This window comes from Populus euphratica, unplaced genomic scaffold (assembly GCF_000495115.2).
Source record: "Populus euphratica unplaced genomic scaffold, PopEup_1.0 scaffold1.1, whole genome shotgun sequence".
Classification (NCBI taxonomy): domain Eukaryota; kingdom Viridiplantae; phylum Streptophyta; class Magnoliopsida; order Malpighiales; family Salicaceae; genus Populus; species Populus euphratica.
Window position 1 is genome coordinate 3,175,862 of NW_011499845.1, and position 23,912 is coordinate 3,199,773.

General features: G+C 32.3%; 1 protein-coding gene and 2 long non-coding RNA genes across 3 annotated transcripts; all 3 read left to right on the forward strand.

Annotated features, from left to right (window-relative positions):
• Positions 1 to 5,410: 5,410 nt before the first annotated feature.
• Positions 5,411 to 8,236, forward strand: LOC105120928 (uncharacterized). Its single transcript, XR_841445.1, has 6 exons — positions 5,411 to 5,567; positions 6,329 to 6,461; positions 6,965 to 7,157; positions 7,266 to 7,548; positions 7,774 to 7,817; positions 7,896 to 8,236. It is a non-coding gene; the product is annotated as an uncharacterized LOC105120928 (long non-coding RNA).
• A 4,540-nt stretch (positions 8,237 to 12,776) lies between these two features.
• On the forward strand, positions 12,777 to 14,653 carry LOC105120920 (transcription factor MYB76-like). The gene is made up of 3 exons (XM_011019347.1): positions 12,777 to 13,035; positions 13,168 to 13,297; positions 13,762 to 14,653. Exons 1-3 carry the CDS (start codon positions 12,903 to 12,905, stop codon positions 14,561 to 14,563), a joined length of 1,065 nt encoding a protein of 354 aa, XP_011017649.1. The 5' UTR covers positions 12,777 to 12,902; the 3' UTR covers positions 14,564 to 14,653.
• A 5,060-nt stretch (positions 14,654 to 19,713) lies between these two features.
• On the forward strand, positions 19,714 to 23,697 carry LOC105120917 (uncharacterized). The gene is made up of 9 exons (XR_841442.1): positions 19,714 to 19,851; positions 20,577 to 20,767; positions 21,214 to 21,949; positions 22,058 to 22,132; positions 22,220 to 22,566; positions 22,772 to 22,994; positions 23,097 to 23,138; positions 23,212 to 23,273; positions 23,370 to 23,697. It is a non-coding gene; the product is annotated as an uncharacterized LOC105120917 (long non-coding RNA).
• Positions 23,698 to 23,912: the final 215 nt, after the last annotated feature.

Sequence of the window (23,912 nt, forward strand, 5' to 3'; positions counted from 1 at the left end):
ACTTTTATAGAATGTCAAGAAATGAGACGGAATATTCTGTGAATCTCAGCCGTTAGATGCAGCCTCCTTTTTTGGGCATGGCATGCGTCACCAGTGGGTGGCTTGTTTTTATTGACCCGCCCAAGTTTTATTTTCTTTGTTTTGTCCTCTATGATGGAGATGATTAAGCATCCACGTCTGCATTACAGAAAGGGGAATAGAATAGCTTTGGGAGCTTGGTTGATTAAGGAAAGGATGAGGTCTTAACCCAACTAAGATGTGGGTCCTTTCTCGAGATTAGGAGAGGATTAGATCATGAAGGTGCCGGTTTTGGAAACAAAACATGACAGATGTGAAGTCGACTAGATCCTTGAATTTCATCTGGGAAACAAAAAAGTTTGAGAATTGGCTGCCGATGCATGGCATAAAAAAATCAAGGTAAAAGTTGCGGCCATCCTTCAGGATTTTCTCTCCTTTTTTTTCACTGGGTCCAAGTTTGCTGCTTGGTACATGGATAGATAGAATCATACAAAAAAAATTAAAAAAATTGCTTGTTAGGTGGGGTTTTTATTGTTAAGTAGGTTGTTTTTAAAAACTAATTTTTATTTAAAAAAAATAAGGTATTAAAATAACTTTTGTTTTTTATATTATTATATCAAAACTCTAAAAAATTAAAAATATATTTAGTTGATGTATTTTCAAGTAAAATATAGTGAAAAACAGAAGCTACTATGTTCTCCGACATCTTTTTATACATAGAGTCCCTTGTAAATAAAACACTATATTTCAGTTCTTGATTTACAACTTTTAAATTCATTTTGGTGTGTGTGTGTGTACACGTGGCTTTTCTTAGTTTTGAGTATATTAGTTGGTTTTTCTAAAGACGGAAAAAATTACTTTTACCCATTAACTCCCTTGTATTTATGCGGTACTTTTTATTTCAAGTTTTAGAAAATTCGTTCATTGTTTTTCATATTGTATTTATCCATTATATTTTTGTCATCGCTACTCCCTCCCATCAATGGACGAGATTAAAATTTGATCGCTGACTTCCTGTCTTGTTAAGATTGTTCCAGACAATTTAAAAAAATAAAAATAAAAATTGGTCGTAAAATATTAGTTCGGTCCCGGTCTTCTTGATGTTCTGTGATGAACTTTTTAATCGGATTAGTTTGTAACCATTTTTTACGATTGCGATCAATATTGTTGTAAATTTATCATGCTTGGAGGGTTAGTTAGTTGACTTGTGTTTGTACGTAATGGAGTTAGATTTAGATTGAGACATTTTTTGTTTTTGCTTATGAACCTGTTTTTTGAAACAAAAAAAAAAACATTTCAAGAAGTATGAAAAATAAATGTGCACTTAGTTTTGCGAGGTTGTAGTATTGTTATTGGGTCATTGGGTTTTATTTTTCACTTTGATTTTTCATCTTGTTTTCTCAATTTCTCTTGAATAAAAAACAAAAAAGGTTGCACGTATTTAAACAATCATTGTAATTTTTTTATAGATAAATGAAATCGAGATATTAAATCGAACGACAACTTGTTGCATATGATATTTTATATATATGAACCTCTAGATTCGCCATCAAGTATATGACCTATGTATTTAGTTTTTGATCTAGCTTGGAAAAAAAAGAAATCATCAACAGAAATCTAGAGTGGAAGGGAGGTAACCGTAGCTCGAGGAGCAAGACGCACAGTAGTATATTAACAAAATTGCCCTTAAGTTATGGAACTTTTGAGCTAAATTCTTTAGGGAAGATGGTCTTTTTATAATGATATAATTGTTTTTTATAAATTATACAGGGTTAGATTCATCCTTTGAGTTTTAGTCTTTTCAATTTTTTAAAGTGTAAATACTTCACTGCTCTTTAATTTTAAAAAATCCAAATAAACTCTTCGGCGGGGTTAATTGGTTTTTTTATTGTGATTTTTTTGTAATAAGAAGTTAGTTTATGAGCATTTATTGTATTGTTAGTGAATATCAAATATTAAATATTAAAAAATACTTACTAATACATGCAGGTGATCTAGCAATTAAAACCCTTCTACATCGACAGTGTTGAAATCCTTACAACACCTTATCTTTATGATAGGATGATACATGTTTCAAAAATTAATTTGGTATGGAGGACTATTTCCCCTCTTCCCTCTTCTCTCTCTTTTAAATTTTCATGTTAGCCTCCTAAATATTCCTTTTAATTTGTTAACTCTTCATGTTTGGTCCTTGTTATAAAAATTGTATTTTTTTCTATCTTAGAGACTTTATAAAATTGGAATGATTTTTTAATTTTTTTTTCCTTTTCAATTTTTTCATCTTTTAAATTTGGTCTCCATTTTTTTATACAATTTTTTGTTTTGTTTGAAATTATTTTTAATTTTTTTTATAACTTACTCTCTTTGTTTTATTCTCTAATAAATTTAATCTTTATTCTTTTGATTTTTTTTAAAAAAACTTTTAAAAGTGATATTTTAAAATTGATTGACAATGAAATTTGTTGATTGAACTTGGAATCAGGGTTTCATGAATTTAGAAAGTATACTTGGATTTGCTTGACTTTTTTTTTTTTTTTATCTAGGCTATTTTTTTTTTCTCATTTCTCATGCTTCAGCATTTATTTAATAGAGATCAAGTTCCTCTCTTTTTTCAACTTGCTTTATGTAAAACTTTTGTTGGTTTTGAAAATAACTTGGTTATCTCAAGTCTTTTAATTTATAGTTCTTTGTTTTTTTAAAAAATTCTTTAAATAGATACCCTCAATCCCATCTTTCAATTTTTGAAATGATTCTTTTAAGTGATTTGCAAGGTTATAATTTTTTCTCTATTTCATCCCCTTTTATTTTTCTTTTATTTTTTGAATATAATTCTCATTCTTTCAGCTGTTATTTGTTTAATTTTAGATAAATTTTTTAAAATTATTTTTATTTATTTACTTTTCTAGCTTTTATATCTTTTTATTTATTATTATTTAGTGGATTTATTTTGGCTATTCAATATTTATTTTTGTAAAGATTATGTCATTATGCAATCTCCTTCAAATATAGTGTCATCGAATAATATTAAATATTATTTTTTAATAAAATATTTTTTTTAAAAAAATAATTTTTTTACTATTCACATGAAACAATGCAAGTGAATAAAATCATTGCAGTGTTATATATTAACAAATGTATAAAGTGAATTTATTCACTCTGTATACTGTTCATTTAACAAAAGTAAACAATTCTAGCAACATAGGTATATCTTACTTTATCCCGATTTATATTTTTGTATGATTTTTTGTAGGTTTAATAAACTAAAAATACTATTTATTATTTTAACTAAATATCATAAAATTATAGTTTCTTTAAAATACAATCATCATTGCGTAGATAAACATGTTCCGGACACACAAATCTAGTAATAAAATTAAATCTAAATATGTTTTGTTTTCTTCTTGGAAAAAAGCCCTTCCGTTCTACAAAAATGGACACTTAGTTGTGGAGGGTTGTGTTGTCGTGTTCATTTTGATTTTGTAACAGCATGTCCTCTCCTTACCGCGCGGGATATGCCTTCATGGTTGATAGACCTTCACGGTTGATAGATCACCGTATATTACTGGTCCAAATCTTTTTTTATCCTATTCTACAATGAAATATTTAAATATTATAATTATTTTTTAAAATATTTTTTATTTTAAAAATATTAAAATAAATGTTCTTTTAATTATTTAATTTTTTTATATCAACATCAAAATAATTTTAAAAAATATATAAAAAATTAATTTTAAAAAAAGAGTTAATACATCGTTTTTAAGTATTAAACTAGAGGATGAATTTATATCGTTCTTAAAGATCTAAAACAAGTTAATACACAACTATCCAAATAGTTACTAGAATGAGAACATGCTAGTAAATAATTGATTAGGATCCACATGAATTTCTACGAAATCGTGTAGAAATAATTGTTACCTTGATGCTATGATTAGTTCTGTACTAGAAAGGATTGGATTATTGACTTGGAGATGCTAATGGAGGCTTTATGAAGTGTATGATTTGCCCTTCTCTTTCGTAAAGACTTTCCAGCCTTCTTATTCGTCCCCGTTTATATCGAAGGAAATTCTATTCCTTTATGCTCATTTTCACCAAAGAACGAACCTCAATTGAAGTTCCATGTGAATTTTTTTCACATTTAAATTTTCATTAAATAAAAGACTTGGACCATAAAAGGGGTGTGTCTATATATATATATAACAAAGTTGGTAATGGAAATTAGAAAAAAACTATTCAAATTATTTTATTCATAAACACTAAAAATAATGGTGCATCACCACAACAAGTACTATTTTTTTAATTTATCTATTTATATAGTTTTAATCATCATTCAACTTGTTAAAAATTAAATTTTATAATTAATTTTAATTTAATTTATATGAAGTGATCATAATTCTATAATCATAGTTACTAATTAAACTATTTGGTTGATTTTTTTATTAATATTTTTTTAATTATATCTTTCAATACTTTATTTATTATCAATCAGACTTTCCTAAGTTATTTTAATGTGGTTGATATGAAATTATTTTAATTTCATGTTTTGAATTATGAGTCTGACGTGTTAATTAAGTTATTTTTTAGTGTTTTTCAATAATTTTTTTATAATTTAATCTCTTAATACTAAATTATTTGATAATTATATTTTATAATTTATTAAGTTTAACCGAATATATCTTATTAAATTTCATATAATTTTTTCCCATCTAGAAAAATATTAATAAAATCTAATTATTTTTTTATTTAAAAAGTTTTGTTCCAGAACTGCCCGAATGAATAATCTAGAATATAAATAATCAAATTTAAAGTTGTAGCTAACAACTTTAAATTCAAATGTAGAGGTCCATCATGTTGGATGATGGTCTACCTTCATATTTGTATAATTCGGAAATTTTTAACCGCCACCACTTTCACCTTTATAGAGATAAAAGTCGCTCTATATGTTAACCCCTAAAAATAAGATTTGGTAATTTTTAGGGACGAGGAAGAAAAATCACGGATTGATAATTTAATACTTAACAGTGGTTTCTATCTATTCCATCGCCAAAAGAAAAAGAAGAAACCTGGCCACTTAGGCAGGGCCCAGTAAGACAAATTAGATCCACTGGATTCTAACTCTAATCAACCCAGGCCTGGTTCAAGAACGAGCATAACAGCTTTTTATCAGGCCAGGAGGAATTGAAATTTCAGGCCTTACCTTCATGAACCAATCCCTGAAATGCAAATGCAAACCCGTGAGCTAGTCTTCCTACACCGCTTGTTTTGCCAGTCTTCAAAGTTCAAACCCATGGTCTCTTGTTTTAGATATTTTAAGAAAAAGCAAAAAAAAACCCCTAGCAGCTGTCCGTATAATATCAATTGCGGGTTGGTTGTTATCATTTTCTTCTCTAATCACTGGCGTTTTCTTTCAATTTTTGTTTTCGTAATATGTTTGTTTGGCTATTAATTGCAGGCTTTTTTTGCCATGTTTTTATTCATTGGTTTAAATAACATGTATTCTCCCTCCGAGAGGCAGCAATGCTTAAGGTGCCCAATCTGGCTATGCTCAATGTGTAAGAACTTTCGTTTACGTGCTGTTAGTTCACTGCAAAGTAAAATTGCAGCTTTTCTTTTAAGTAGGCCAGATTATTTTTTTTCACCGTCTTTCGATTTTGATGACATAAGAATGACTGAAAATTGCTGTTCTTGGGCAATTTCTTTCGGTGTACGTTAGTGTGTGTTTGTTATTGTGATGAGGTGCTTTTCAAAATTGATTTTCAATTGAAAATAAAATGCATTAAAATGATTTTTTATTTTTATTTTTAAGATCATCACATCAGAACCATTATAAATTACTTCAAAAATCATCAATTTGATGCTTTTGAGGTGAAAAACAATTTGAAAAGCAGAAGCAAACGCAATGCCAAAGCTTGATTAGTTGATAATTATCCATGCTGTGTTCTGGTGTAATTTTTTTTCTTCCTGTGCGAGTGGTCGCGGAGTAAAGGTCTCATTCTTAAATTTGAAATCTCGTCTTCTCGCTATTTGTTTTTCTTTTTTCACAACTGGGAGCTGCTTATTCTATGAGCTTTCCTTTGTAATTCGAGCATGTTGTTTTTTCTTACTGCTTGTTAATTTTGATTGTACGCAAATCAGTAAAATTATTGTAGCTTTTCTTGTAATTTGGACAATCGCTCTTATGATTATTACTTTTGATTGATTCGGGACATACGTGTCTCATGCTTTGATTGATTCGGGATATACGTGTCGTTTTTTTAATCGAAATCTGGTTGGCTGGGAATGACCTATTCTGGGAGCTCTGTTTGGCCTGTAGGCATTCATCGAGTCTAGGCGGTCCTCAGGAGGCTGATGTTGGTGGATACAGAGATTATGCTTCAGCCACATCACATTTTGAGGGCCAATACAGAGCTGTTTATGGCTCAGCTTCCATGAGTGGTGCTCAACAGGTCTTTTTTACTCCTATTCATGGTCATTTCAGAATCTTTTTTTTTTTCTAATTTAAAGGAAATCTATACCCTGACACAATCCTTATAGTTATGGGTTCTGTTTTTCATTAGCTTATTTGCATGTTTTCTAGTAATTAATCAGTAATGTGGGTTGAAATTCTTGCTACTGCATGTATTAAGATAATATCCTAACTTAATGTGAAGTCACTTCTTGAGATTGATAAAATGCCTGCTCACAGTTTTAACAAATACGATGATTTTCATGTTGACTGAGCAAGTTTGGCTGAAAGTTCTCTATATGGTTTGGATTGGCAAAGTTCAGTCACTTCTTGAGATTGATAAAATTCCTGCTCACAGTTTTAACAAATACAATGATTGTCATGTTGACTGACCAAGTTTGGCTGAAAGTTCTCTACATGGTTTGGATTGGCTTTTTATTTAGTATTTCACGGGCTACAAGTTAGGAATTTGACTGGTAGTTTTCACCTCTCTTCTATACGCAGGGAATTCTTGCAGAATCACTGGGCAAAGACTTGAATGATCATGTATTTACCCTAGTGGAAGGCATTGTCGATGCTGGCAAAAAGAGTGGCAATACTGGTAGTTGTGAGGAGTTGTTAGGATGTGCTGAGGAGGGAGAGAGATCTGTGGCCGGCCTCTGTTGAGGACCAATGCAAGGAAATGACCATCCACGAGGTTTGTGATGTGAATATTCTCGATATCAGATAGTTTTCACCTTTTCAATGAATGCTTAATGCTTGAAACCAGTGTCAAGTGTAATGAAATTCAGTGATTTGTTCTCAGTTGAACTCAGCTCTTAAAGAGCCTGCTGTTAAGGACATGGTCTTTCCCCCGTGGATTCGGGTTGGAGGTCTCATTTCCCCTAAGATTAGGAAGAATATATCTACATTCCTTCTCATCCTAACTGCAGTTTATCATTTCAGACACATTTTTAATTGTCATAAACTGGTTCTCCTAACTGCAGTTTATCATTTCAGGCACATTTTCAATTGTCATAAACTGGTTCAACTGTAAAATTGAATTTAGTGTGGTTGCTTCCGTACCTGCTTGTCCTCGGTATTGACAGGTTAAATGTCTCAATGAGCTGTTGCTTCTGCTGTATTTAAACTTCGAAGAAGATGTCAGTTTTGGTGGGGCGTGGGGTGGGGCTGAGGATTCATATCTGAACAGCTTCCCAAGTAAAAATACTGGAAATTAAATGAAAATTAGATGTAGTTGTGCACATTAAATCGTGCTCAAACTTTTTTGAAGTATCATTGTTCTCTAACTTTCTTAAGTTGGTGTCTTGTAGAAGTTTATAACGGGCATTGGATCGCATTCACAATACTCTCAAAGGTGCGAATGGTTTAAAATTTTAAACATGCCCCATTACTTTCGCTGGATATATTTGAACCAAACATCAGGTTGCTCCAGATGTTTTGCGTAGCTGATCCTCCTTACGACAAGTCACTCCAACAATTGCAAAGCTTTTTATCAGGTCTAGTTTCTGAAGAGAAGTTAGAACTAAGGGATGGGATGTACTTCTTGAAGAAGTAAAAGCTGGCATTCTTGTAATTCACCCATCAACTCTTGAAATAGCAAGCACACTGAGATTCTCTCTCAAAACCTTGCTGCTGACCGTCCGCAATGTTTTTCATTATAATATAGAGTAGTCACTCTTTTGTAATTAGTCATTACTGATTACTGTACACAATGACTACACCGGCCTCGCCGGTGAATCTAATATCGCTCTATATATATATATTAAATTCTCACCAGTTAACGAGGCACGCATTGATTCTTTAATTGAATAATTGCTAACTTTCTTTATTAAAAACAAATCCTCAAAATATTTTCTGAAAGGTTCCAAGTGCCATTACATCTAACAAAATCTACTACTAAAACCCAGAACGATGAATGTCATTTCTTTCTTAGAATGGTTGTCAAGAAAATATATTTCATTAACGGTTTATTGGCACTGGGGCAATGCTCTTAGGCAGAGTATATATATCATTTATCCTAGAAAATAAGGCTTCTATTGCTAATTTTTTACAATTTCATTTCTTTCTTTTTTTGAATATTAATTTAAGTGTTAAAATCGAAATACAATAAAGTTTCAGCCTCTCATGTGATTAGAAGTAGATGAAGTCCCAAAATCACCTGTCAATGTAATGAAACAGTTTTCAATTCTTAGGTGCATTAGATAAAGCAACGGTTATGATTCAACACTAGAAAATGATTTCTAATTAGACAGCTAAACATAAATGCATATTAATTAGACGCTTCGTTTTTTATTTTCCACGAGAAATTAATCCTATCATATTATAACGAACATTGAGATCTATAACAACTATATGCAGGCCTTTAACCTTCTTGTTGTTTCTTCAGCTTTAAAAATTCAAAAATATCCATTCAAATTGTATTAGATTAAGAATTTCATGCATCGAACTTCTTCTCTTTGCTTTCATTGAGTGAACATTTCTCTTCGACGTTCGTTTCATCAAACAGATTTCACTATGAAGTTTTCTTCCGTCACATGATTTATTTTGATTTTGTATCTTTCAATATGGTCACTCGACTTCACCTTCAAATACTCTCGTCTAACATCTTGTCTGCTGGTTTTTGATGCAATGGGCCTCTATCGATTTAGAACTCCAGGGAGTCTATTATCGCGACATTCGATAATCTTTTGATGAGTTACCAGTTACCACGTGAAATGCTTTGGCTGGTGGACATATGCATCATAAAAATTAAAGGAGCGAGGACCATTAATCCTTAGAGTCTGCATACAAATGAATGAAATCACTTCCTGCACGAAGAGGGGAATGCATAAAGTTTACCCTGGTGGATCTCCATAAACGTCACCTTGGAAACTAAAAGAAGAAGAGAAAGAGAAACAATAGAGGCAAAGCAAGGATGATAAGATCGATATTTCTTTTCTTAACCTTCTTGTTTTTTTTTTTCCTCCTAATCTTTCTTCAGAGATAAGTATTTTTAATAAATAATGAGATTTGGAATTGGATCCAAAAATTTTATTCCTTATGTTATTATAGTTGGAAATAAATCAATTTAAAAAAAATAACTGAACGAGCTTGTATGAACTTTAATTAATTCCATATATTTTAAAGTTAATAATTATATAAGTTTTTAGTGATCATAACAAAACTTAAATTCATAATTATTAAAATAAATAAATTTAAGATTAGATAAATTATTTATTAGATTAGCTGATGTATTAATAAGCATGAAATAGACCACGTACAGAGCGGAGACTTATACAAGGCTCAGGTGGGTTGTACCCCAGGTAACAAATAATGTTTTGCCTAATAAAATAAAAAAAAGAAGCACACGTTTGAACAATTGAACCTTTATGAATTTTGAGGTTTTCTAAACACAAAATTATACAAATGAGAGGAGTACAGACAAAAGTAAGGACACAATATTATAATTGCAACCCGTGGAAAATAATTGTTTTTGTATGTAATTAATTGTAAAATATGTTTTGTTTGGGGTGTTTGTGTTTGTGTTTGTGTTTGTGTTTGTGATAGTGGTTGCTTTTTAAATTATTTTTTATTTGAAAATATATCAAAATAATATTCTTTTATTTTAAAAAATTAGTTTTGATATCAATATATCAAAACGATCTAAAAACACCAAACAAATTAATTTAAAGCAAAAAAAAATTATTTTTTTAAAAAATATTTTTTGAAACCTAAAAATAAACTAACTATATATTACTAAAGAATGTTGAAACATGAACAATTTGGGTTAAAAAAATAATAATTGTGATCAATTATGTTTTGTAGGGGATACACACTTATATTAATTAATCATCTCAGGTTGTTTTTCTCAAAATTGACAATCATTATCAATCCTATTAGTATTTCTCCCAAACACCATACCGAGTTACAATATACTTAGGCTATAGAAATTGCACATATGGTAGCCACCGGAGAACATGAGACTGATAGAGTGGCTAACCAAATTGATAATTTACATCGAAGTGGAATTACTTATTGAAACTCTCATTTTAATTTTATTTATAGATTAATAGATATATATGGTGCAACTATTACTGTGCTTGTAAGTATGATTCAAGAAGAATTTTTAACTCTATATATGAAAAAGCTGATGGTTGTTTGATTGTGATAAAATCTTTTGAATTTATATTCATCTTATATTTTATGCATAAAATAATAGGAACTACTGATTTGCTTTGTCGAGTTTTGCAGTAAAAATCTCTTAACATTTTAAATGCAATGGATCTTGTATCAACTACTAAAGCACTGCTTCAAACTTTAAGAGATGTCGGATTTGATCTTCTTTTTATAAATGTGCAATTTGTTTGCACAAAATATAAAATTGACATACCATATATGAATAATTCGTATAAAAAAACTACAGGTCGTTTATATCAATAATAATATTTAGTGACAGTTTACTAGCATTATCATTATGATATATTTAACTTAACAATATATTTTCAGTTGGAAGAATTAAATTCTAGATTTAGGAATAGGGTAGTGAAACATGTTAAAAGTGTGCTTTGCAATAAAATTAAAGGAAGTTCTTAGCAGATTTTTTGATGATTTACATTGAACGAGAGCTTATTAAAGATATTGATTTAGATTTGATCATAAATAAATTATAATCTACAAAACATCAAAAGATGCAACTTTGATATTATAATTTATTTTTATTTTGAATTTTATATACTTTAAATTTTATTTTTTTATATATATTTTATGTTATGTATTTGAATTAAAATTTTATTATTAACCTAACAAATTTATATATCTGAATGAATAATTAATTTTAAAAAATAATTTATATATATTTACATGATAAAAAAAATTTCTGGCTACTCCCTTGCCACGCATGTTCACACCTCCCATCCATGTTTCAACTCGTTTTTAATCGAACGTTTTTTCTTATTAATGTGCTTAGGACCCATCGCTACCACAGAGTAAATATTGTATTCGTTCGAAAATCATACACTCAGCAGGACATGTACGTGTATACACATATAATAGTACATACAACCAACTATTGTTATAAGAAAAATAATAGACAAGTATTTGTCAAATTTCTGCAATGTAAGAAAAGATCCCGTCGGTAACATGTGCTAGCTGTGTCACTGGTTTTGGAGAATTGGACAAAAGACTTCGTCGCCACTGTTTCACATTGCATCTCAAATGGTTCCAGCAAAATCTGAAAAAAAATTTATATATATTTTTAATCATTTTAATGTATCAATATTAAAAATAATTTTTTAAAAATAAAAAATATTATTTTTATATATTTTCAAGTAAAAAAATAATTTTTAAAAAATTACTATGAAAGGAGTTAAATGCTGCACCTACCGAAATTAAAATCCTTCAATCTGAATTTATCTGCGACGACGTACGTCGACCCTTCAATCCTCCCTGCTTTTGTAAATAATAAAAAACAAACTCTCATCTGCTTCTGCCTTTTCTTTTTATAAGGGGAAAAAAAAACGAATTCGCCAGAAACATTTTAATCTCGATGAATTGATCTCTATATCTATCGATTTCACCCCAAATATGAAATCGACTTAGACTCAATTTAGGATATATTATCGATTTCATCCTCATGCGCATGATAGATTCGTCTCAGATCTGAATGGTTTTTGTCAACACACACACACACACACACACACACAAAATGAAAGTACAAAATATGAAAGGGATTTGTACTCAAAATGTTTCGTTCTCGTACTAGTACTAGTTTGCATGCACGAGCATATATAGGTTTGGCATTGATTGAGCTTCTCTAAAAAGCGGATTCTATCATATACGTCCTGCAGCCGTATGATTTTATTTATGTGATGTAATGTGCAAACAAAGAATCCCAAGTAGGCAGCAGTTGAGATCGTGTTAATTCGTTTGCCTTTTCTTTCCCATTTCAGGCAAGGATTTGATCGAATATTTCACATGTAATTTCTTCTGGGGCGTACATACATGCAATTAAAGCAATACTGTTTATTATTTCATCTTATAAAAATAAATCATTTATGGATTATAAAGAATATATAGCTCGGGGAGTTTTAATACTATCAACTGCCCAGTGTACTGCATTAGATAGAAAAATAAATCATGATTGGCTCGGTGGGTCATGTGGAGAGAGAGTGACCGCATGACTATCTGAAGAGGCAAGGAAATAACTGCGGTTCTGTTGTTAATTCAAGATTTCTCTCGAAGACTGCTCACATTTTGAGTGCGTTTTTCACGTTTGAGGTTACATTACTAGTACGTTCAAGGTGGTTTGTACGGATCCACATCGATAATATTTATTATATTACCAGCGCGCCTATATATTCTACCTGTGTTTTTCTAATTCACTTGTCTTCCCCTGATATTTCTCCTAATACTTTCCACGTTATAGTTTATCTCTCTCTTTCTCTCTAGGTTGGTCTGAGATATGGTTAAGTCTCAAAGCTTTGAGAAGGTGGGACTGAAGAAAGGGCCATGGACTCCTGAAGAAGACCAGAAGCTTTTGGCTTACATCGAAGAGCATGGGCATGGAAGCTGGCGAGCCTTGCCTGCCGAAGCTGGTGATTTACACTAACAAACCCTTTATTTACTCCCAATTATTTATTCACTTGGTGCCCTAGTCTTTATTAGACGATAGCTTGATTGTTATCCCTTCATTTTGTTTTTCGGTGTGCGTGTGCGTGTGTGCGTAGGGCTTCGAAGATGCGGGAAGAGCTGTAGACTCAGGTGGACCAACTACCTTCGGCCAGATATCAAGAGAGGAAAGTTTAATTTGCAGGAAGAACAATCAATCATTCAGCTGCATGCTCTTCTTGGAAACAGGTGAGAGGGTAGTTCCTCGCGGTGATACATAGGATCTTGAAATTGACGGTCACACTCTCATGTGGTCTCATGGTTTCCACATTGGTATTATTATTCCTTCGATGATCTTTGGTTTTCGGATTTTGTGTCCGCTCTTAGATCAGGAAAGGCACATGATGGTGTGAATGCGTTGAAAATCATACTCTTAAAATTTAAAAAAAAAATTGTTTAAAATTAATTTATATATATATATATATTAATTTTTTTTATGTTTTAATATAAAAAATAATTTAAAAAATAAAAAAATATTATTTTAATATATTTAGAATATTCTGATATAAAACTATATTCTTCCTATCATACAAAACACTACGTGCCAGGTATAAACTCTAGGTCTTGCAATTAATGGTCGCATTAATTGCATCAGACAAGGACACACATGATTGCTTGTACGTAAAGATGACCGTACGTCTTGTTTTATACAGGTGGTCAGCCATTGCTGCTCACTTGCCGAAAAGAACCGATAACGAGATCAAGAATTACTGGAACACACATCTAAAGAAAAGATTAGATAAAATGGGCATTGATCCTGTGACACACAAGCCAAAAGTTGATTCTTTCGGCTCAGGGAGTGGTCATTCCAATGGTGCTGCCACTTTAAGCCACATGGCTCAATGGGAGAGTGCTCGACTAGAGGCCGAAGCCAGATTTGTTCGTGAGTCAAAGTTAAGTGTACCTATTCCTCCCAAAAAATTACTAGGCTCTGCAGTTTCAGCTCAAGTCTCCAGCAAAGGTGGTGCAGCTCCAACAGCAAGACCACAGTGTCTTGATGTACTCAAAGCATGGCAAGGGGTCGTTTTCAGCATGTTCTCGGTAGGCAGCAGTGGCTCTCTCGAGTCTCCAACATCCACATTGAATTTCTCAGAAAATGCACTAGCCATCCCACTCGTTGGAGTTCGGAAAAATCCAACCACCACACTAGCTTTTGCCACAAATAATGCTACATGCAACAGAGAGGCAACGGCCAGTGAATTTGATAGGGGAAACCAGTTGGAGTGCTTTGAGAAACTGAAAGAAACAGCACAAGTGAAACGAAATTTGGATAGTTCAATGGCAATTCATGATATAAGCCCGTATGCCAGCGATCATAATGCTTGGTTTGTTGACTCTTCAGCGAATGAAAACGCGCCTATGGGGAATATCATTGATGGATCAATCTGTTGGATGCTTCTCCAACTGGGTCATCTGTATTTTGATCATCTAACTATTGCTACTTCTAAAGCCTAATTGTAGGGTTTGACTGAGGGACTCGTAATGGTTAATTTCAATATTGCATCAAGTGTAACATTAGATCTTTATAAATAAAGGTTCTTTAAATGTTCTGTCTGTTAATTTGAAGGCTGCTAGGGTTTGAAACTAAAGTGTGGTCATAAATTACTTGATCAAGGATCTCTTAATTTCGCCAGTTTCTTTGTGGGTTCCAAATTTTGTGATAAAATATTGCATGTTACTGGGGGTAGGATTTTATGTGAAGATTGCGCGGCTGACCATTTCGCTGGTGTGTGCTCGCAGATCGGAGGATGAAATTAGGGAATATAATGGGTGTTATATGCGTAAATTGCTTGATATTTATATTTTATTTATTATTTATTAAGTAAAAAAATTAGATATTTATAAATTATTTATCAATATAAATTCTACTATCTATTATTTGATTATTATTTATTATTTAATATAAAATAGAATAATTATATATATAGGTACATATTAACTGATAAAATGATAAATATTTGTGTTTTATGTAGATATTAAAATTATATTACATTATATTAAAAAACTAAATATTTTACAAATATATTTATATAATATAAATATTTAAGTTAGGTTTGGGCGGGTTTTAGGATTGAATTTGATAATATTTATATTATATCCATTATTATTTATCTAAAAACATTATCCATTTAAATCATGTTAGGATAATTAATATTCAGCATAATATCTATTTGCTTCAGATTAAATTACTCGAATAGCTAGTTTTTGTCTTCCTATTTATACAAACCGAATCAGTGGCTATTAGATAGCTATTTATTACACAAGCTTAGTTAGATATACAGATAGTAATTTCCATATACCAAAGAAGGAAATTGAATATGATGTAGAGAGATTGCTTTAGAAGGATTTACTGCGATATGGAATTTTTTTAAGTAATTAATTAGTCAATTCAATATCATGCTTGTATAAAATTTATGTTGATGCATCACCTATGATTTTTCTTAACCCAATTATCATGATAGAAGGGAAGGAAATGAGTTTCTTGATTTGCCAAAAAAAAGGCTTATTAAAACCTTAGGGAACACATTAAGTATTATTGGAGTGCATTTATTAGACTTTATTTATAATTAAATTATGATAAAAAATATTAAAAACAAACATTATTCGAATAAAAAGCAATGATATTAATTCAATACGTTAGATAATTATTATTTCACATGGTAATGTTTTTAAATATTTATAATTAACTCTAAACAAGAAAAATACATGAGACACCCGAACCCCTAAACCTCTTTTTTTAATTAATCATCTCCCCCAGTTTCTTATGCCTTCCAAATAAAGATAGGATTCAGTTGTCCTTAACTAACGCCATCTTGTATGCCTGCGAAAAAAGAATCCTGGTCGGGGTTTCGAAAAGGCATTAATAAATGGAGGTGTTCGCATCACTTGCGTGTTTAACGTTGTGTTTTGAAAATAGTTTTAATTTTTTTTATTTTAAATTAATATATTTTTAATATTTTTATATCATTTTAATATGCTGGTATTAAAAATAATTTTTTAAAAATTAAAAATTATTATTTTAATATATTTTAAAATAAAAAATACTTTAAAAAACAACCATAACACACTTCCCAAAAAAATCTATCTTCTATCTCTTATCGCTATGTCTCGTTATTCCAGGTAGGAAGCAATAGCGCTTGTGTATCTCAGGCAAATGAATGATACGAGGCAACCCAAGTGACATGATATAGACCATAATTTTAAAATCCGGCCTGAATTGGCAGATCAACATGGAATACGACTGACCTAGAGCTGGAACCGGGCCAGGTTAATGAAAAAACTGGTTAAGTATTTTTCTTGATAAAACCCGGTCGACCCTGATAAACTCGGCTGAGACCCGGCTATGTTTTTTAATACACACACAAGTAATCCCATGACACACACACACACAAGTAATCCCATCCGCAGTATAAAAAAATCAAAGGAATTTAAGTTTAAGGCTAAGCTTTTTACTTGTTTGGCTCTTCAAATCTGCGAATCAAAATAAGATTAAGTTGATGTTATCTCTTTATTTTTTTTGTTTTTTATATGGAAAAGATATTTTACTAACTCACTAAAAGTTATGACATCATCTCTCACCTCTTTTGTTGTTGTCAAATAAAAAATTAAAATTCTAGTTTGAGAAAGAAAATAATAAGGAATAAGTAAGAAAATTATGGGTTTTTTTATTATTGCAAAATCAGGAATTAAGACTGTGCAATTTTACTTTTTACAAGAAAGAAACAGAAATCAAAAAGTAATAAAAGCCAAGTTTGTATAAGAGAGGACCGGAGGGGTATGTTTGTGTCTTTAACTTGCATACCTTTATTGGTCAGAAGTAGCATCAAATGCCAATCTTCTGGTTTTTTATAAGTGAAGTCAGAACACTGTTCTCAATTGTTCTTTTTAATTTCTATGGCTAAATACTTTGCTTTGAATTGATCTCTTCTAAAGAGACCTTTCAAATTTATTCTCATCCTGATCTATCATAAAATTTTTAAAATCAACAAAAATATTACAAAAAAGGGCTCGTAATGGTCTTTGATGTGAGATGTGCTAGGAGATCTTGTATAAGATTGAGGAGATAGGGTTGGTGGATAAGGTATCTTGAATTTAAGAATTCTTGTTTAAAAAACAAAGTAGAAAAGGTGGCATTAGTTTCAAACAAAGAGTAATAATTATGCTAGTATTTGTTTTTGTTGGTTTTAATCGCAAGGACGCATAAGAAAAAGGCCAATTTTTTTAAGTCTTTAATTGTAAAAAAATTAATTTTTTAGATTAATCTAAATTGATCTACTCACATTTAACTCATAATTTAATTATTATACTGGTTCGATCATTGGATTGGGTTTAAAACCTATGACACAGACCAAATGAGAATTGCACGGACCAAGTCATTAATTCATGACCCAAGGTTGTCTTCTTTATCTACACGCATCGTAATATTGTGATTATCATTTTTCCACGCGAGTCAAGTATCCATCTGTAATTTTCTTTTTTCACAAGCCGAGATCAATTAAAACACTGATTAAGTGGGAATCTACACGGAGAAGGGAGCACAAAACAGAGGCTGAGGAAAAACAACAACCGAAAACAGAGCAACAGAAAGGGAAGACATGAGCTAAATAAAAGTGCAGAAACAAAAAGAAAAACCACCGGATAAAGGGAAAGGGCAAACACAGATGACGAGCCATTTGTGGCCACCATTGAATTAACTAAAGGATCTCTCCCTGGACATAGAAGCCGCTTGGTGGACGCTATATTAACAGATATGGTGTCTCAAGGGCAATAACATTTTCCCGTTGCGCTATTAATTAATGATCGCAATAATGTCTGCGTATGCTATCCCATCTAATCTTACTGCCGCCATTCAATGTTTGTACACATACATGTTAAATGCCTTTACCTCTTCAGTACGATCTGCTCGATCTCTTTCTTTGTGTTTTCCGGTGCTAGTGTTTTTGTGGGTTTTTTAAAAACATTTTGGCACTTCACTTTCTATATATTTCCTTCTTTTAATTATTATTTTTGTTTCTTCAAATACAATTACATAATATTTGCAAAATTATCCAGTTCTTCCAGGAATGTATATTGAATGAGATCGTATTTTTTCTGGTAATATTAGCAATTGTTTTAGAAATATTCATGCTTGAAATGATAACAACAACAACAATATTTTCAGCATCTTTCCTTTTCTTTTATGCATACATCACTGTACGTGGTAACAGGTAACAGTTCACCCTATAGCTTGGAAATCTTGGTCAGTTGCAAAGACGTTAGCGTTTTTCAGTGTTGAAGCTGAAGCTGCTGATGATAGTGTGACTTCCGTGGCAGGAGAGGAGTGGTGGAGATTGAGTGGTGTCTGTTTGTAGAAGCTAGGACAAATAAAATGTTGACAGCCTGTTTCGCAAGAGAGGAGGAAGTTTTTAGTCACTTAAGCCAAGAAGTGAATTTCGATATGGTCATTAGCCTGTTCAGCAGCGGGTGGCGAACTTGAGGCATAAATTGGTCATGGAGCAAGAGCACTAAAAAAAAGAGCAGGGTATTATGTTCTTGGTTTTTGATCTGTAAAAATCACATTTTTGCCTGCATTTCGCTACCTCTTCTTAGGCATAAAAAGTGAAAGTTGCATCAGAGAATGATGTTTCCCCTGCACATTTGTTGTAAAATATAAATTTTATCATTGTTCTTTCTTAGAGATATTTTGTTCTTCCTTCTCGAGAAAGGTAACTTCAGAGTACTGTGCAACCTTTTTTTTTTTGCCCTTTCACTGTATCCTTTCGCTTTCGGCAAGAAAGCTAATCTATTTGCATGTCTTCAGATATTTTCCCATACAATGTTATAGATTTTTCTTTTCCATTCTTTTTTAAACATCTCCATCCATAGACAGTAACAGGTTCACTCTCTTTGCAAGTACTGACTAAAAAGTTCCGCTTGTAATTATTTTTTTATTATGGCAATGAAAAGAACAGTCTCTCACTGGGCAATGATTACCTGTAGTCTAAATCGCGTGGGGTGTTTTACTTCAGGAGCTGGTATTTTTCATGCACAAATCACACTTTAGATGACTTTGTTTATTTTTTTAATATAATTCATTTTTATTTTTAAAGTTTTATTTTAAACAATTTGATTTTAATTTAAAGCCAATTATTTCTGACTTCTTAGTCAAATTAAAAGAAAGGAGATGGAAATGAAAAAAAAGAAGACATGAATTGTGTGCCAGAAGTTTTGAAAAAGATAAAATTTGGTTCTTAAACTTAAAGAAAAGATAAATTATACGAATCTTAATATGTTTTCAAATTAATTTTAATATAAAAATTTATATTTATTTTTTAATTCCTGATTAAAAGAAAAAATATTTATTTTAAATGGTTTTGAGAAAAGTTCATATATTAAATGTATTTTACTTTTACAGTTCTTAAAAAACAAATCTCTCAACTTGAAACTCGATTTTTTAGCTACTAACTAAAATCCGAGAAAATTAGCATTTGGGCCCAAATGCAACCAATGGTCTCTTGTTTTAGAGATTTTAAGAGAAAAAAATACCCACTAGCAGCAGTCCGTATAATATCAATTGCGGATTGGTTGTTATCATTTTCTTCTCTAATCACTCGCTTTGTCTTTCAATTTTTGTTTTCGTAGTATGTTTGTTTGGCTATTAATTGCAGGCTTTTTTTGCCACGTTTTTATTCATTGGTTTAAGTAACATGTATTCTCCGAGAGGCAGCAATGCTTAAGGTGCCCAATCTGGCTATGCTCAATGTGTAAGAACTTTCGTTTACGTGCTGTTAGTTCACTGCAAAGTAAAATTGCAGCTTTTCTTTTAAGTAGGCCAGATTATTTTTTTTCACCGTCTTTCGATTTTGATGACACATGAATGAATGACTGAAAATTGCTGTTCTTGGGCAATTTCTTTCGGTGTACGTTAGTGTGTGTTTGTTATTGTGATGAGGTGCTTTTCAAAATTGATTTTCAATTGAAAATAAAATGCATTAAAATGATTTTTTATTTTTATTTTTAAGATCATCACATCAGAACCATTATAAATTACTTCAAAAATCATCAATTTGATGCTTTTGAGGTGAAAAACAATTTGAAAAGCAGAAGCAAACGCAATGCCAAAGCTTGATTAGTTGATAATTATCCATGCTGTGTTCTGGTGTAATTTTTTTTCTTCCTGTGCGAGTGGTCGCGGAGTAAAGGTCTCATTCTTAAATTTGAAATCTCGTCTTCTCGCTATTTGTTTTTCTTTTTTCACAACTGGGAGCTGCTTATTCTATGAGCTTTCCTTTGTAATTCGAGCATGTTGTTTTTTCTTACTGCTTGTTAATTTTGATTGTACGCAAATCAGTAAAATTATTGTAGCTTTTCTTGTAATTTGGACAATCGCTCTTATGAGTATTACTTTTGATTGATTCGGGACATACGTGTCTCATGCTTTGATTGATTCGGGATATACGTGTCGTTTTTTTAATTGAAATCTGGTTAGCTGGGAATGACCTATTCTGGGAGCTCTGTTGGGGGCTCTCAACATTCATTGGCCTCGAGGCATTCATCGATTCTAGGTGGTCCTCAGGAGGCTGATGTTGATGGATACATAGATTATGCTTCAGCCACATCACATTTTGAGGGCAATACAGAGCTGTTTATGGCTCAGCTTCCATGAGTGGTGCTCAACAGGTCTTTTTTACTCCTATTCATGGTCATTTCAGAATCTTTTTTTTTTTCTAATTTAAGGAAATCTATACCCTGACACAATCCTTATAGTTATGGGTTCTGTTTTTCATTAGCTTATTTGCATGTTTTCTAGTAATTAATCAGTAATGTGGGTTGAAATTCTTGCTACTGCATGTATTAAGATAATATCGTAACTTAATGTGAAGTACTTTCTAGTTGCTTCAAATTTCTTAGGATCTAAGATTACATCACACATTGATGTAGGAATTTTTTTTATGCTCTCATGTTTGTGGTCCCTGAAATCTTGAATAGGACAAAATGTTCTGTATCCAAAACTAACTTCATCTAAATAATATATGTTCTTCTTTGTTTGTGCTCCTAAATAGTCTGGCTGTAAGTTTAGTCTGCTGCGTTGTAAATCTACTCAAAATAAAGATAATGACTTGCAGTCTGATATGAAAGCTGAGAAGGACTGCAGTGAGGATCAACCAAAGAATACTTCAGATACCATCAGTCCTGTAGTTACACAAGGTACCGGTATCAAAACTACCATAAAAAGGAAAATAATTAAGAAAGTAATGAAAAGAAAGCTCAATGGTTCAGGAGGAGCCAGTGGTGGGACCGGCCCCAGTTGCAGAGAAGCAAGCTAGGTGTGCCTAATTCAGGCGAGATGAAGGATCTCATGGAGGATAAGAAGGATGAAAAGGAAATTGACCAGAAAAGCAGCTCAGGGACTAAAACTGAAGTTAAGGCTGATAAGCAAAAGGTTGCCCTGAAGGATAACGCTAATAGTAAGGGAGGAAAGTTGAAGGGTTATGGAAGATTGAAGGAAGATAACAAGGAAAAAGGTGAAAAAGATGAGTCCTGGAACAAATCAAATAAAGAAGGAAAGGAAAAGAGGAAGCCTGAAGAACCTCCTAGACGCCCTGGACTTATTTTGAAAACAAAAGGCAACAAGGAAGGAAAAATAGGTTTTGATTATTGCTTGGCACATATTTATGCTACTACCTGCTACATTAATTGCAAGTGTTGTCCAAAAAAAAGACCAATAATATGAAACACTTTGCCTTCACTTAATATTATTGCCTAATGATACATTCTGTGCCACAGCTGTGCTCTTTATCACTTTCCCTGGACGCACTTTTGGATTACACTGGTAAGGATGTTGAGGAATCAATATTTGAGGTTTGCCTTGATAACACCGTGTTATATTTTTCCTTTGTGTATGCCTAAATTCAATGGAACTCTTTATGTGCTTAGAGTAATGTAACTGTTGTTCTACTACTTTTGCAGCTCTCACTGTTTGCTGAATCACTATATGAGATGCTTCAGTATCAAATGGGATCTCGTCTTTTGATGTTTCTCCAGGTTGGTTCACAATGGTTACTCCATCTACATGAATGTTACTTGATTCAGTTGCCAAGGCATTTTCCAGTGTTCCTCTATTATATGCAGAAGCTACAAATAAAATTCGTAAGAAAAAGAAATCAATGCAAGAGGCAGTGGGGGGCCATGGATGTGAAGGACGACAAGAAATCATTAGGAAGGCGCCTGAAGACTAGTGAGCTCTACCTCTGAAAGCTAAATCTGCTAACAGTGAAATGTCAAGTGCAGATCAGCCGGATGACGAAAAAACTGTCATGGAGGAGGATACTTCTGTTGATCCTATTAATAAGCCGAAGCAGGAAGAAGAAAGTGAAGCTGAGGAAGACCCAGAGGAAGATCCTGAAGAATGTGAAGAAATGGAGGATCCTGAAGAATATGAACAAATGGATGGCCCTGGGCATGACTCATCTAACGAGGCAAGAATTTTTCTTTATAATTTCAGACAAGCTCTCTCATGCAAAATAGTCGCATATCAAGTTGGGGAAGTCTAAGATGGATTGCATGTTAAAAGTTTTCAGTTCAAGTTTGATAATTTATTATAATATTGGTTTTCCTGTAAAAACATTGAGATTCAGTACGGCATCCTGTATAAGTTGTTTTATTGGGTGAAATGCTAAACAGAAATGATGAGAGGAGGATCAGTGGGGATGCTGAGCATGAACCTCGGGCTGGTGATGAAAGAGACAAAGACAGAGGAAGCAATTGAGGACAAAACTGACTTGAAAGATTCAGGTACAAAACCCAAGTCTGTTGCAGATTTGTCTGGAAAAAAAAGATGACAAGGTGGAGACAGAAGAAAGAGCTGTCTGGGAAGGAGGCTGTGATTGATAAGGAATTATTGGAGGTATGTTCTCAGAAACTTAATTCCCTTTTCTTTGTCTGCAATTTGAGAATGTCAGGATTGTTCTTTCATCTACCCACTATCAATATTTCTTTTTTGGGACAGGCTTTCAGGTGTTTTGACTGGAATCAAACTGGCTAAATCAGGGTAAGACTAAAATTCCTAATTTTGCTCTTTGTCAGCGTCTGGGGGTGTTGAGGATTAACTGCTGCCTATTCAAGTCGAAGACATGAGGTTGATTATACACAGCTTGGGGACATTTTTTCCTACACGGAAATCAAGGTGAGAACTGTGCTTCTGTATCCTCTCAGCTTCACCCATAAGGGTTGCACTCGTACAAATGTGCTGTTTCTAGTTTCCAATGGTTTTTTGCATCAGGAACTTGTGCAAAGTGCTTTGTTGGAGAGCAACACTGGGAGGGATGACTGCATTCTCTATAATAAGCTGGTCAGAATGAATCATTTGATATTATAGGTTTTCAGGTTGCCCTGGTCTGTACTGCAGTCACCCTGCTGTTACAATGCACCTTTGCTCCTTCGAGAGTGCATGTAACTGTATTAGTTTTGAGGTCACCATATCTTACTGTCAACAGAAATTATTTATAACTTTACTTTTGTAATGGGGGAAAAATAGATTACATTATTTCTTGGTAATGAAAAAGAAAATGGCAGGTATTGATGATAATGAAGTATTTTCATATGCCTAATTTGGAGTTATGCTCAAATCCCCTGTTCCAAGAGTGGCGAATTAATCCACTCCTCGTCCAAGGAGTTTTTGGGGAAAAAAAGAAAAAAAATTTCTCTGCTAGTCCGTCACAAATTGCTTCTAGGGGTCGATATGGCTTTGGTGCTGTCAGATTGCGGGAAAAAACTGAGTTCTGCAGTCTGCCCATGATTTTCCCAGTGAACTCTAAATTTAATT

Coding starts and splice junctions, on each gene's coding strand:
- LOC105120920 (XM_011019347.1), top strand. CDS start 12,903: ATGGTTAAGTCTCAAAGCTTTGAGAAGGTGGGACTGAAGAAAGGGCCA. Junction 13,036..13,167: donor AGCCTTGCCTGCCGAAGCTG/GTGATTTACACT, acceptor GTGTGTGCGTAG/GGCTTCGAAGATGCGGGAAG. Junction 13,298..13,761: donor CATGCTCTTCTTGGAAACAG/GTGAGAGGGTAG, acceptor TGTTTTATACAG/GTGGTCAGCCATTGCTGCTC.